Source organism: Dipteris shenzhenensis, chromosome 22 (assembly GCF_047967505.1).
Source record: "Dipteris shenzhenensis isolate YYH24624 ecotype China chromosome 22, Dip_SZ_1.0, whole genome shotgun sequence".
In the NCBI taxonomy this organism is placed as follows: domain Eukaryota; kingdom Viridiplantae; phylum Streptophyta; class Polypodiopsida; order Gleicheniales; family Dipteridaceae; genus Dipteris; species Dipteris shenzhenensis.
This window is the reverse complement of record NC_141617.1, coordinates 9,093,221-9,108,795: the sequence shown is the minus strand read 5'-3', so window position 1 is coordinate 9,108,795 and position 15,575 is coordinate 9,093,221. Positions and strand designations below refer to the sequence as shown.

Sequence of the window (15,575 nt, the reverse complement as noted above, 5' to 3'; positions counted from 1 at the left end):
GTACAGCTCAAAGCAATCCAAAACTCAAGCCCACGTACTTGCTTGTCCGTACACTCCGTACGACTGTACGGAATTTGTACCTGCACGTATCATCGCTGCTAGTCTGTACCTTCCGCTGGCAGTTTGTCCGTACTGCCGTACGCCCATTTCCCGAAGCACGCTAGGTAGTTGTTGTTCCGTACAACTCTTGCATTGCAGGCATCCGTACAGGTCTGTCGCACGTCCGTCTCTTGTTCGTTACCTGCCAGTACAGTGGGTGTCCATAGATCGTACAATCGACCAACCGTTGGTACACGTCGTACGGCACTCCTGCGTCATATTCCGTACATCGTCATACCTGCTTCCGTACAGGTCGTCATACGTCTCTGCACCGTACATATATACTTTGCCGTACAGCCTCGCCAAGTTCAATTCGTACACTTGCGCTGAGTTGTCCGTACAGATTCCGTACATCAGTACTATCTGCGTGCAGCCCATCCGTACAGGCACTCTTGAAGATTGGTCATTTGGCAGGTACACTTTGCTTGTTTGGCAGAGCAATCTTTGGACAGATTTGAGCACAATCTGTGAATTGGGCAGTTTGTTAGATTTGGGGCTTTTGTCCATTTTTTGGCACACATTGCAAGCATATTGCAAAAATTGGCCAAGAAATTGGGGCTTTTGCAGGAGAATAACTATTTGGGTGAAATTTGACTCAATTTCAAGCTCGAAATTTGGGGCTTTCAGTTTTGCAGTACAATTTCTTGCAGAAATTTGGGGATTTTGTGATTACACTGCAATTTCGCAGTGAAATTTGGGGCTTTTGCAGACAGAGCGTAATTCTTGCAACATTTGGGGCTTCTGATCAATTTGCCCCTTTCTGGTTGCAATTTCGGGCCTATTTTGGGGCTTTTGTGTTAGGAGAGCAATTTTGGAGATTTCAGCTCATACTGCCCTTCTTGAAGTGTTTTGCAGCACTTTTGGCAGATTCTAGAGAGTTTTTTGATGCTTGGACAGATTTCTGACAATGCAAGTGTAGAAATCTCAGTTGCATTTACAGCCAGTGCTTGGCTGTGTTTTTTGGGAGTTGTGCATTTCATTCCCAGTAAGGGAATTCAGTCTTGTATCTGCTAAAATCTCTTTCTCAGATATGGCCCAACAAAATCAGAATGATTTCCAATTCGGTGGTCTTTCACAGGAAGACAAGTTGGATGGTACCAACTACTCCCTCTGGAGTTTTATGGTACGCAATATTCTGATTTCTCGCAATTTATGGGATTATGTGAATGGGGGTGAGATCCGACCAGCAGGTATGGCACCTAATACCCCTCCTCAGCAAGGAGGTGGAAGAGGTCGTGCACAGGGTGCAGCTGCAGAACAAGTTGCTGGTGCAGCTATAGCCACTACTCCAGAGCAGAAGAGATGGGATTCACGGTATGCCTTAGCTTTGTCATGCATCTCTCTTTCAGTGAAAAGATTTATCATTCCGCATATCCGGTCGTGTAAGACCTCGAAGGTAGCGTGGGATTTCTTAGAAAGCATGTATGCAGCCCGGAATGATGCAAGAGTATCTTTCTTGAAAAAAGAGTTAAGTAATACACATATGAAAGAGGGTGACTCCATGTTAATCCACCTCACAAAGCTTCAAGATCTCAGAGAGCAATTATTGAACATAGATGAGATTATTCCTGATTCAGAGATGATTACCACCACTCTGAATTCTCTTCCTGAGTCTTATCTCAGATTTCATACCTCGCTGAACTTATCATTGAGGGGGGGTGCAAATCCTCTCACCTTTCATGAGTTGATAGGACTTTTTCTTCAGGAAGAGCAGACCAGGAAAAACTTGGCTTCACGTGCAGGTGAACAAGCTATGCTCTCAAAGTTCAAGTCAAAAACAAAGGGACAGGCAAAGACATCAGTAAATCAGCCTTCCAGTGGGTCAGGACAGCCTTCACAAAAGGCTAAAAATGATGAAGTAAGCCCAAGAAGAAGGGTTTTTGTCATTACTGCAAAAAGCCAGGTTATCACATTGCAGAATGCAGGAAAAGGCTTGCAAAAGAGAAGAAAAACAGCTCCGGTATGGCTGTTTCAGATTCAGCTCCTCATGCATCTGACAGTGGGGATGCTGCAGCCAACTTTGTTAGATAGGATTATGCCTTTTTATCTTGCATTTCAGATTCAAGGCTGGCTGCTCCAGATGCTCGAGATAGTACAGCCACCTGTAATGATGATACATATGCTTTTTTGACTTGCAGTTATGACTCTTCTACGGATGCATCTGCTTTCAGTGTCAATGAAACACTAAATACTTGGTATTTTGACAGAGGTGCATCCAAGCATATCACTTCTAGGAAGTGTCTCTTTACTTCCTTGCATCCACCTCCAGTTCGTAAGAAAGTCACTTGTGCCAATAACTCGTCATATTCAGTACGTGGCACAGGAGAAGTTGAGCTTACTGCCATTGATGGCTCAGTTTTCAGACTTTCAAATGTCTTATATGTGCCTGGTATCACCAAGAATCTTCTTTCAGTGTCCACTCTTAACAGGACTGGATTTCAGGTCATCTTTGAGGATGACAAATGTGCTGTCCGAGACAGGGAAAATGATTATGCCTTGAGATTATCTGGTACTCTGCTGCGTGGGCTTTTTCAGCTTGATCTTTTTGAGAAAAGAGCAGCCCATGCTCTTACAGTTTCTACTCCTACTGCTGCCATGCAGAATGCAGAATTATGGCATGCCCGATATGGCCACATGCATTACCACAGCTTGATGACACTTCAGAAGCACTCTATGGTTGATGCATTGCCACCTCTTGAGATACCTCCTCCACATGCCTGTGAAGGGTGCATTTTAGGCAAGATGCATAGATTCCCCTTCAAAAAGGATGGTTCAGTTAAAGCTGTCCGCAAATTACAGCTTATACACAGTGATGTCTATGATCCCATGAGGACTCCATCATTGGGTGGTCATCTCTACTTTGTTACTTTTTTTTATGATTACTCCAATTTCACTTGGGTCTTTGGGCTGAAGCGCAAATCCGAAGTATTCATGGTGTTTAAACACTTTTCAACCATGGTTGAAAATGAAACTGGACTCAAAATACAGACATTGCGCACAGATAGAGGTGGGGAATACTTGTCTGCAGATTTTGATGCTTTTCTAAAAGGCAAGGGTATTGTGCATCAGCTCACAGTGAGGCTGACCCCTCAGCAAAATGGCAAAGCTGAGAGGAAAAATCGAACTCTTATGGAGATAGACAGATGTATGCTGAAAAGCAAACACATGCCTCACAAATTCTGGCTTGAAGATCTGATGTGTGCCAACTACATTTTAAATCGGGCTCCCACTAAGGCTTTGAAAACAAAAACTCCCTATGAGGTCTGGAATGGGAGAAAGCCTTCAGTGGATCATTTCCGAGTCTTTGGATGCCTTGCATATGCTCATGTGCCAATTGAATTTCGGCATAAGTTGTCAGATAAGGCAATTAAGTGCATATTTATTGGGTACAGTGCAGAAAGCAAGGGGTACCGTCTCTACAATCCTGCTACACGCAAGATCATTGTCAGTAGAGATGTGATATTTGCAGAAAATTCAGCTCACACTCAGGCTGAATTTCATATGCCTTCTTCTTCAGAGGATGTTTTTGAGGGGTTACTACCCATTGCTTTGGGTTCCCCTGCTGATATTTCTGATGCAAATCAGAATTTACAGCCACCTCCCGATGCTCTAGTTCAGCCACAGGATGTCTTGCCACCTCCACAGGCAGTGGAACAAGTGGTTTAGCAAGGAATTGCAGACATACATGCAGCAAAAACAGTCCCAAACTGGCTGTTACAAACTCTCAGGGAGAGTAAGATTGATGCTCCATTACCTGGCAGGACTCGCAGTGCAGCAAGGCACATGGAAGGTGCTAATTCAGTGGAATCAGCATATGCAAGTACTCTTCTCAATGAGGAGGAGCCTGCAACATTCGAAGAAGCAAAGGACAATGTGCATTGGATGAATGCCATGCACGATGAGTTGCAGTCCATTAAGAAAAATCAGACTTGGGATGTTGTAGACTTGCCACCAGGTAAACATGCCATTGGCACACGATGGGTTTTCAAGGTGAAACGGAAGCCAGATGGCTCCATTGACAGATACATGCAGTGCCCTGAACTTATATCCGTTTGGTGATTGATCAGCCTTGTACATGACATTGGCACTGCAGGGGGGTGTTAGAATTATAGATATAATTCAGCAGTGACATCTATAATTCAGCAGTGACCAATGTAATTTAATAAGCTAGTTAGGGGCACTTTTCCCTCTTTAAGAGGTTTTTCCCCCTAACCGCAGTTAGTTCACTAACTATGGTTAGTGACTACTAAGGTTTTGTCACTAGGACAAAACCTCTAGTGACAAAACCTTATCTCTCACTCTTTTAGTTGTACTCTCACACTCTTCTATTGCAACTAAGTTTTCAAGCTTTCAGCTCTCAGCTCACTCTCTCTTGCTCTCTCTCTCCCCAATACTCACATTGCGTTATGCACTCCTTGGGAGTTGCACATGGCAACTCCCTAAGCTGTTGTATTAGATGGGTTTTCTCTTGTCCCAATGACCTTTTGGTCTCCCGTGGATGTTAATAGACTTTCTTTCTTTCTTTCTTTCTTTCTTTCTTTCTTTCTAACATGTTACGCCTATAAGTCAAGCAAGACTAAAACTTTAGAATAATAGTAGTACTCCATCTTCTAGGCTCAGTTGGGGTTGAGCCTCACACATAAAAGACTTGTAGTCACATGAGCTATTCTTTGCTGCCAATCGGGAACCACTTTTGCTGCCTCCTAAGTCATGTCGTGGTATGAAATGAGCATTTGGCATGAAGCCTTGCGCTACTCTTTTTAGCTTTGCAACGATAGAGAGTTTTATTTCTTGGTCTTTGACGTCATTCAAGACTAAATCAACAGCGGACAATTTCTTAGGATGTCTAATGCATCGATGGACATCATAGCCACAAGGCCAGGGTAGCAAGGGCGGCCAAATAGAGATGCCTATTCTGGCCGTAAGAAAGCATAATGACTCATTCACACGAACTAACACTAAGGTTACCTGTTTGAGTGTCATGCATAATAAAATATATCACGCTCCTCAATTGGGACGATGCCCCAAACCCATGGTTCAATGATAAGTGTCGAGAGATGAGATCTCACCTCAAATGTGAGAAAGCCCTAGGACACCTCACGAGGACCGAGACATAGCAAATATCGCGCTGCATGATTCACCATAAGAGACAAGCTTTCCCGAGGTGATCAAATATTTTCAAAGAGATCCCACCTTCCCATGGGGGCTCCTTTCTGAGGGGTAAGTTACCCATCTCCATCATTGATCCCGGGGTCTAGCAGACATGCGACTTCGCTCTACGATGTCCGATACAGGCGCCAGCAAATTTGTCCTCCTTACCCAGGCCCACCACGCCCTCCTTGTTCACTACTGCGCTATGCCAGCTCCACAACCAAAAAGCCCTAGATCATGAGGGATTGAGGATGGAATACTTTGCACATGGGCAAGAGATCTTGGTCCCAATCCTAGCATAGATGTTTAACCATGCGGTATGCCATGGCTTCCCTCCTGCTTGGAGCACCAGCACTATTGTATTGATCCACGAAGTAGGGGACTCTATGGACGCGGGGAACTACCGCACAGTCATGATAGGCCACACACGTGCCAAGATATATGGATCGGTGCTAGAGCGAGAGATCAACTCATATACCGAGGCACATGGGCAGAGGGCACTGGACATGCTAGTTTCTAGCAGCAGCACTCTACCCTTTATCCTATCTTCACCTTACGGGCAGTCATTGAGGAGGTGAGATCTCGATCCCAGAAAGTCTATGCTTGCTTCGTAGCCTTTCGGAAGGCTTTTGGCACAATCCCAAGAGCCCACCTGATTCGGAGGCTTCAGGAGATGCAAATACCAAGAGTCATGATATGGGGTGTTGATGAGCTTATATGAGTCAGTCAAAGAGAGGGTACACGTACCTAGAGTGCACGATCGGAGTGAAGCAAGGATGCCCCCTCTCTCTGACACTTTTTGGACTCTACGTTGATGAGATCACAACTTTCGTCGATCGCCTAGGAGGAGAGGGTTCCTTGCTTGAAGACTTGATGATACAGATCTTGCCACATCGGGATGACATAGTCCTCATCTCCTCTTCTGCAGCAAGCCCACAACGACATCACGAGGCTCTAGAGGTGTTTTGCACGGAGAGAGAATTGACAGTCAACCTTGGCAAGACCAAGGTTATGATCTTCAACACCTCACAAGCAATAGTTTAGCCGCACAACTTCACGTACTGAAAGACAGCCAGTGGAGATAATACTATAATATACCTATCTTGGGGCAGCTTTTGCAAGGCATGTCTTCACGATGACACACAACCTCGGCACGACTCACACGTGGGTAGGGAGCTCTAGCTCAACTCGAGAGGCAGTGCTACCAAGCACGTTTCCAGGACCCCCCAACGAAGGAGGGGCTTTTTGATACAATAGTGAGACCAACAGCCATGTATGCAACACCCTTCTAGGGATGTGATCTACCGGCAGCAAAGTGGTGGAGATTCGAGAGGTTACAAGTGACCATGGGGTCTAGGACGATAAGGAGTAAGCCATCGGTTCCTCACCAAATCATACAGCCAGAGTTCACTATGACACCATTGCAGATTAATGCTATCTTCAAGACACTGACATATCTACACAAGGTATGGGCCTTGCCTTGCTAGAATGTTACCAAGATTGGCATTAGAGTCCTCTAGGCGATTAGCTGAGACTGGGGTCAGCACAGCATGGTATGCGCGCATCTCCAAATGGTTTCACACTCAGGGCATTCAAATGGATCACCTCGTTTCAGTGGCAGAGATGCTTGGTTTGATGATGCCTTTCACACTCAGTCACAATCACTCATGTTTTCTTGGTCAAACAGGAGACTGCAGATGCCTATCCATGCATGGATTGACCATTTCTATATTGACGATTGGGCCTTGGATAGAGGGGGCTCAATTTGCATTGCCCCTGGGGTTTCTACTTCGGATCACTCTCCAGTAGTGCTGATGATTTCTGAGCTGCACTTGAGAGGTTGGTCCGCTAGTATTATGATTCCCGATGTCCTTTATGCAAAGGAGGACCTCACAGAGGCACTTTTATAGATCTGGGTTTCTCAATTGCAGGGTGGAGTGCCTTCCTCGTCACATTTGGCAAATGCCCCTCTCCGATATTAGTGACTTTTACAATCTCGTTGCGAGTACCAGGAGACGTGAGATTCTTAGACGAGAGATTGGTGTTCGCCAGCAATTGGCAGCCTTACAAAGGGAAGAGCAAAAGAGGCAACTTGATGCTTGGATTCAGGAGTGCCTTGCTGCAGCAAGAGCTCACCAGTAGGTTTTGTTAGATCAAAGAGCAAAGTATGCCTTTCATGCACGAGAGTCCTTTTGGATCCAGATGGGAGGTAGGGTCATCAAGCATTTTTTCTCTGCTCATGGCCCTAGACAGAATAAAGAGAGAGTTTCTCAGCTCATTAACTCAGACGGGGTTTTACAATCAGATGATGTCACGCACATGGCTATAGATTTCTATGCCTCCCTTCTCTCAGCAGATCCTGGTAGCGAGGCCGTTGATGATGCTAGGTAGGTCATTTGGCCGTGTATATACCTAGATGAATCCAGGAACATTCCCAAACTCATCCTCTAAAAACACAACATAGTGAAACCGATATGAGGCTCTCTCTTGATGCACCTTTCACAAACATAGAGTTTAAGTATGCGCTTCTTACCCTTCACAAGGAAAAGTGCCCAGGTTCTGACGGACTTACACCCTCTTTTTTTCTGACCTTTTGGGATATGATTGGGGATCACATTACCTCAGCCCTGCAGGGTGTTTGGACCTCCAGTGAGATGCTTGACTCACTTACAGAGGGTCTCATACATTTAATCCCAAAAGGAGGGTGCAGAAATTTAGTGTCACAGTGGAGACCTATCACTTTATTGGGCACTTGCTATAAAATCCTGGCAAAAGCAATCAGCTTGCATTTGCATCCCATACTTCCAGATCTTATTCATGATACGCAGACGGGATTTGTTCATGGAAGAAGCATTTTTCATAATATATTCTCTTTTTGGGAAGCTTCGGAGTGGGCCATGCACAGTGGACAAAAGATAGCCACTCTTCTCCTGGACTTTGAAAAAGAATATGACAGGGTACATTGGGATTTCTTGGAGGGCACCCTTCATCATTATGGGTTTTCATATGCATGGATCAAAGGAATTTCAGCTTTGTACAGATTTGCCCACAGCTAGGTACTTATAGGAGGGGTCAGGGGAGAAAGATTTCAGATTTCCAGATCGGTCCATCAGGGATGCCCTCTTGCCCCTTTCTCTTTCTTTTTGTGGCTGAGGCTATGAGCATTTTTCTCAGATCTCGAGCTGACATTCTTGGGCTTAGATTACCGCTGAGACAGGAAGAGGACCTCGTCGATTGCGAGCTAGCAGATGACACTGCTATTTTCTTGGACACCTCCCCTCACACTCTCCCCTCTTTTAGGACAGCCTTGGACTTGTTTTGTACGGCAACAGGTGTTGAAATTAACTGGAACAAGTCCAATGGCTTTTGGGTCCGTGATGATGACACTCCAGACTGGGGGACTGATTTGGGCTTCACTTGGACTCAGAGGGGTGTGTGTCAAGTACTTAGGATGCCAGGTCGGTTTGGGTATCTCTTCTTTGCAGCAGTTTGCTCCGGTGTTGGAGAGTATCAAGTTGAAACTTCTTTTCTGGAATTCAGCCAGATTAGACCTTGCATCTAGGGTGGTGGTTGTCAACCACGTTCTGCTAGCCACGGCTTGGTATGTTTGCTCCTGCTGGTGCAGCTCCACGGATTGCATCACTCAACTCATAAGGCTGGCATAGCAAACAATATCGCCAAGGTGGCTTGGGGAACCTTGATCCTTCCCACACAGGAGGGGGGTCTCAACATCATAGAAGCAATACAAGGCCCTGCTTTGCAAGTTTGTGGTTAGAGGCCTTTTGCTTAGGGATGAGCATTGGAAAATTTTCTTCATTCAGGGCATTCAGACATGCAAACCCTCCTCATGTGGAGATTGGATGGACAGCACCAGATGGATCTTCACTTCAGCCAAACTCAAATCTCCGTCCTCCCCGCTTTTGGTTGCTATTATGAAAGCTTGGTCAAGCTTCAGAAGTACCCTTCGGAGAGTTACTCCCTCCTCTCTCGAAGAAATTAACAAGCAGCCTATCATGTGGAATGATTGCATACTTGACGAGCATGGTAGGCAACTTGGTTTGTCTCATTATATGCAGTGGTCTAAGTGGGAGAGAGGCCCAGTCGTTTCAATTGGCTCTTGAAAAGCCTTCAAAAGTCTTCCAGAAGATCATCAACAACAGTTGGTCAGTCACCTCAGAGGAAGTGCAGGGAGGATACTTCAGATAGATGCAGCCCTACCCCATGACTGGGTGGTTATAGATGACAAACTTGTGGTTTGCTCACTTTGGATGGGGGCTTTCTTCAAGACAGGTATTCCTCTTCAGGTCATTGCTTTCTTGGGGGCACAGGAGGATGCCTTGGTTATTTACGTACACTCAGGTGGCAGGCTGTCTTTTTCCTCAAATGATATTCTTTTGGGCATGCCATTTCAGTCCGTTAGGATCATAGGCTATGTGGAACAGGGCCAGGATTCTGCTTGGCAATATAGATCCGAGTCCTCGTCTCTCTATTTCAGGTTCATGGAGGTTGTGGCTCTATAGAGGAGTTCCCATAAAGTATCTTCAATGGGACCCCAGAGAGTGGGAATGGATTATTGCACGGAACCAAGAGAGGAGTCTTCCTTTCTTTGGTTACACGGTCAGTAATGCCGAAAGGTTCCGAATCAATTGTAGAGGTTGGAAACTAGATCCCCTCATTGGAAGGGCTATCAGGTTTCAGCAGACTTGTAGAGAGTCTTTTGGAGAAGGCTCTGGAAATCCCAAAGAAATAGGAAGATTACTTTATTTTTTTGGCTTTTGATACATGGAGGAATTGCAGTGAACAGGTGGAGATCCAGATTTGGGGCAGATTCCACTTGCCCGAGGTGCTCATCTGCAGAGGAGGGGCTGCCAGGATTCTCAGCACTTTTTCCCCCTCTCATTTCTTCATGACATGGTAATCAATGGCTTGGTTCTCTTTCCCAGGTCCTCAGATTTTCTACGAGTGGCAAGATGCTTCTTGGGCCAATTCTATTCGATGACACCTAGTTGAGCCTTGCTCTCTGGAGGATGTGCCTATCTCCCGATATAGACCAGTGCATGCTGATGTGGATTCTGCTTGGGAGATACTTGCTAGTATTGCTGCTTGGCAAATCTGGAGGGCCAAACGCACAGAGGCCATTAATGGATCACAGGTCCACCCTTCTCATACCTTGGCCAGTATTTGGGCTGATACCATTCACACTCTAATGACCAGTTGGGCGAGCATGCAAGGGTCCTCCAGGGCAGCCTCTGGGTTATACTCCTTACGGAATGGAGGGGCTCCCCTTTTTTCTCAGAGACTGCATCCAGGATTGAGGAGGCATTTTCAGCCTTAACCTTGGTTTCTCTCCAGCTCCTTTTGAGTTTTGGCTTACTCTTCTAAAGCGTTTTTTCTCATGTCCAGCATGATGTATTTCTGCAATCATACTTAATAGAAGTTTCTTTCATGATGAAAAAAAAAATGGATAGCCTCCCCCCTTTCAGTACAGCTTGGACGCCCCATCCCTCCAAATCCCACGAGATGAGATCAACCGTATCATACAGTTGGACGTACTCCATCTATATACATCACGATCCCATACTGGGGGGAGACCAAGAGTTTCTCACCAAGATTCAATTCTATCGTGACCACTTCTTGAGAGTATCAGAGGAGGGATCGATCACTAGGCCCCAGTATCTGGAGGACAGACGAGTTATCCATGCATTGAGGATTGCCATAGGACAAATGCACGTCTCGTCTCACGAGCTGAGGATCAAGGCAGGGAGCGCCGCGGGCACACCTAGACAGCAACAGGTTTGCAGGCTATGCACATTGGCAAGGGTGGAGACAGAGGAGCAGAAGCTGAAAATATAATGTTGCAAGTCCTTGAACTGCTTAGATTTCATAACCCAACATAACCAGCTTCACCCATCCTGCAAAGGGCGAGAGCCATTTCAACAATGATCAGTCCTGATGATCATCTTCTCGCTAACAATGGCAGCCTTCTTGGCTTCATCTCTAGAGAGATGCCCAAGTACGTGATGAGCTTGCGTTCTAAAATCACCATCCAGCAACGGTCAAGGTTTGGAAAGATTATTAATGCAAACCGCCCCCCCCCCCCGTTCTGGCCATGGAATATAATTCAGCGCCTTTCAAACATGGCCCCACTGCTTACTAATACAGCATAAGAAAGGTGTAGTCCACATCCAGGGAGCTCAAGGCCGCTGCTGCCATAAAAATTGCAATGGTTCTTTCTTGGAAGAAACATTAAAGCCGACGGTAAACTTGCTTGACCATTCAAACCTGTCTCGCCTAGGCCAGCAATCACTGGACAATTACTCATAACTCTCTGTAGCTTTAACAAAATGGTCACCAAATGCAAAGCTAACTCCCATACTGGACCTCTCGTGCTTTATTGTAGGTCTCTAAAGTTCATTTTGCACAAATAGAAACATGATCTGTAAGAGGACGTTCGAGGTATCCTATTCTGAAATCGTATTATTAATATCCCAGCACCGTAAAAACATACGCCGTTCCTCTTTGCATTCGTCTCCCCAGCCCTTTTAACAAGCATATCTTACTGTGAAACCCGATTGTATGGATTTTGAAATGAATTAGGTTATCCTCTTCTGCCCTCAACTTTTGTTGATTCAAACAGACGTGGAGGGCAAGCTATTTTCCAGGCTGTGTTCTACAAGCTCGAAAGGCCTGCCTTCGACTTTTTCGAGAGACTTCTAGACTTACACATTCAGTGTGTCGATGACGATCCCTTCTTTGATCACTTCAAGGGAGAATGGGAATATTGGAGCAGCGCTCCATGAAGGAACGGAGTACAATCCATCGTTAGAGACTGTAGGCGCGCTTCTGAAAGCGGCATCATCCTGCCCTTGACGTTCGAGACCGTCGCCAGGGGGCTGTGATCCTGCGAACTGCTCCTCGACCTGCTGGGGGGCTGCAGAAGCGGCATCAATGCTGGAAAGGCAATCTACAGCAGCAACAACTGGGGAATTCTCCTGCGTGGAAGCCAAGGCTGATGGGTCTTGTGGAGGAGAAGCAAATTGTGAAGGTTTGGGAGGTTTGGGAGGAGGGGGAGGCATCGAAGAAGATGAAGAAGAAGCCATGGCTCCCTCTAAGCTTTCAACTTTGCACACAACCGGCTTGAGTTTCCTATATAGCTAGAAACATAGATTTGCATCTTCATGTTTACTATTAATAACATTTCACTCACACGTCATCGCACCCATTGCCTTGGCATTAGGGAACCCCACATTGATTTTTGAGGCCCGGTAGATGGAAAGATTAATTCGTGCGCAATCCGCCATGTGATAACACAGTAGATGGAAAGATTAATCCGCTGCGCAGTAACATAGGTAATCGGTGCACGATGCAGAAGCTTGTTGGAGATAAAACCAAGGCAAGGTGAGGGGAGGAGGGTAGAGGAGAAGGAGGACCTTTGAAAGGCTCTCCAGGACTTGAAATAGGAGAAGGGGAAGAGAGGGGAAGGGATGGAGAGGGGAGGGAGGGAGAGGGAGAGGGAGAGGGGCTGAGGGCGATGGGCTAAGGTAAGATAGGTAAATCAACGCGGAAACGAATAGGTTAATTGTGAGTTGGGGGGGAGAAATTAATTAATAGGAGAAGTAGATAGAAGAAGTATAGAAGAGGCAACAGAATTTTGTGAATAGCAAGTTTCCTCGTATTAAAATGTCTCATCTAAAGTGCTTAAGCATTACCTGACAAAGAAATCACACTTCTTCCAGTCTAACTTATAGGTCTCTAAAACCGTTGCACCTACCAGTTTATACTTGGCTTCTCCGTGTGTTTTATGAATAGTCTTTCACAAATAGCAGAACGGGACCCTTAAAGCAAGCCCTTACAATCCAAAATGAAGTTCCTTTCTAAGATGCATATTTCAGCACCTGTGAAACAAACAAAATTGTTATAGGGCCTCACCTTCTTGTCAAAAGACAAACCTCAAATGTGCCTGACAAAGGCTAATGTGTGTACTCAAGAGATAAACATCAATTCCTTTACGGCAAAGCTGAGGTTGCATATTCGTCCACCTTAGCCGACTGCCCGCATTCAATTCTCTAAGCCACCGTGTTGCCTATCAGCGTAGGCCACAAACAAATGTGCTGCCTTTGTGTGTGTGGGAAATGGCCATTATGTATCTGTGTGAAACCTATATATATATATATATGTGTGTGTGTGTGTGTGTGTGTGTGTGTGTGTGTGTGTGTGTGTGTGTGTGTGTGTATGTATGTATGTATGTATGTATATATATATATGTGTGTGTGTATGTATGTATGTATGTATGTATGTATGTATGTATGTGCAGGCGGGCGGGCGAGCGTGCGTGTGTGTGTTCAGATTAAAAAGTCCCATTAATAATTGAGCCATAAAATTAATTCCATCAATTGGATAAAAGGTTTTTAAATGGGGAACAACTAGAGTTTGCAAAAGTTTCCACCAAAATTAAGCATTTTTAATAATATTGAGTTTGACAAACACAATATTGAAAAAAGATGTCGAATCCTCAGGCAGTCCAAGTTCCAAAGGTCAGGGTCGGCTTACCTGCCACCATCCAAACAAACTCGGTGTTAGAACATCATAGTTACGTTTGGGTAGACAGGTAATGCCTACTTTCCCCGGCTTGTTATCGCTTTACCTAGGAATATAGACAATCATATGGATTCTTATATAATTTTAAAAATGTTTAAGTCACAAGTGGAGTAAAGAGCGAATGAGAGCATGGGTTGAGAAGGGGCTAGTGAAGGTATGGGAGGATTAGTGTGCTTGGTGTGTGGGGTGGTTAAAGAAAGAGTATAAAGGGGAGATTTCAAGAGGTGTATATAAAAGAATAATTCATCGTTGGGAAAGTATACATGTGTGTGTGTGTGTGTGTGTGTGTGTGTGTGTGTGTGTGTGTGTGTGTGTAAGATTTGATAACACCCCTTTGCATAGTGAAAAGACAAAAGAGCGAAGCTAGACAATGGAATAGGACTAATTGCATTAACGGAAAAGTTTGAACAACTCGGTGAATCCCTCTTTATAAAGGAAACCAGTAGTGGGCCATTTTGTAGAAATGACTTTGTGAAAATTGTATAGAAGTTGAGCTTGCATAAGTCCTGGGAGCATCACTTTTATTGAACAAGGGAGTCTGCCTACCTGCCACCACCCAACAGGGAAAACGGTGAGAACCAGCTTTAACTTTAGTTGCGAAGACATGTGTCACAAACACCCCTCCCTTGTTATCGGGGTCACAATAAAACTTAACACTTTACCACACACTAATCAAGCTTAGTGAGAGCTAATGACTGTAAAGTTAATTAAAGTTCCCATTAGGAGAATAATGGGAAATGAAACAAGAAGGAAACAAATGTGAGCAATTAAATACACCAAGATTAATAGGAGAGATAATAAGCACATAGGTGTAAAAATGGGGCATGAAGAGAAATATATTAAAAATGGGGGAATTTCAAGGAAGGCGGGTCATTAAAAAATTAAAGAGAGAAAATTAGAAAGGGGGGTTTTAAGATGAGACATACTAAAAAATGGGGAAAATTTAAACATGGGGAGAAATTTCTAAGAAGGAAAGAAAAGGTTTAAATGATAAGGTTGGGGGGAGAGGATTTAATAGGAAAAAAGGTTCGAGAATTTGAAAAAAGTAATTGAAAAAAGGTTTGAATGAGTGAGAGTTTTAGTGAGGAATGGGAGGGGAAATAAGGTAAGGGGATTGAAGTAACTAGGGACGAAGGGAAGAAAGTAGAAGGGGTTAGAGGTGTTAGACAAGCCTTACAACCATGTAAACATTACAATTAAACAAGCATTTGAACCATGGAAGGTGGGGCAGGTAGCATATTAAATTAAGCATTAGAAGCTTTTGGGTAATTAGAAGTATAAGATTTAGATTATTTAGACTGATAGGTAGTAGAGGTAAAGAGTAGTGGAAGGGATAAGTAGAATGAGGGAAGTATGATAGAGTAATAGGTGGGGGTGAAGGAAAAATATATGATAGGAAGGGAAGGGGTAAATAGTTTAAAGAGAGAAAAATAAGGGTTTAAGTGTAAGAGGGGGGGAAGGGGGGGCGGGGGGGGAGGGGATAACGTAATGAGAGAGTTTTAAAAGAAAAAAGGGGGTTAGAGAGGTGTTTAAAGGAGTAGGGGGGTGTTAGAGTTTGAAAAGAGAGAGGAAGAAAAGGACCTGCGAGTCATGGTTTGAAGAAGGTTGTGGAAGGTGCACGAGGGCCGAGATGTATTGGCAAGAGGTGATGTAGTGACTAGTTGACCACATATCATAGGGAAGAGGTTGGCGAACAGATGTGACACAACAACAGAGGCCACGGGCAC

The 15,575-nt window shown here is 44.8% G+C and overlaps 1 protein-coding gene across 1 annotated transcript in view; it reads right to left on the bottom strand.

Moving 5' to 3' along the window:
- Positions 1–12,391, bottom strand: part of LOC147887699 (SMAD/FHA domain-containing protein) — a 66,684-nt gene extending 54,293 nt beyond the window's left edge. The window contains exon 1 of the mRNA XM_087393593.1: positions 11,974–12,391. Coding sequence (XP_087249719.1) covers positions 11,974–12,350 — 377 coding nt within the window. The 5' untranslated portion in view covers positions 12,351–12,391. The remainder of the gene's footprint in view (positions 1–11,973) is intronic.
- Between the last annotated feature and the right edge of the window lie 3,184 nt (positions 12,392–15,575).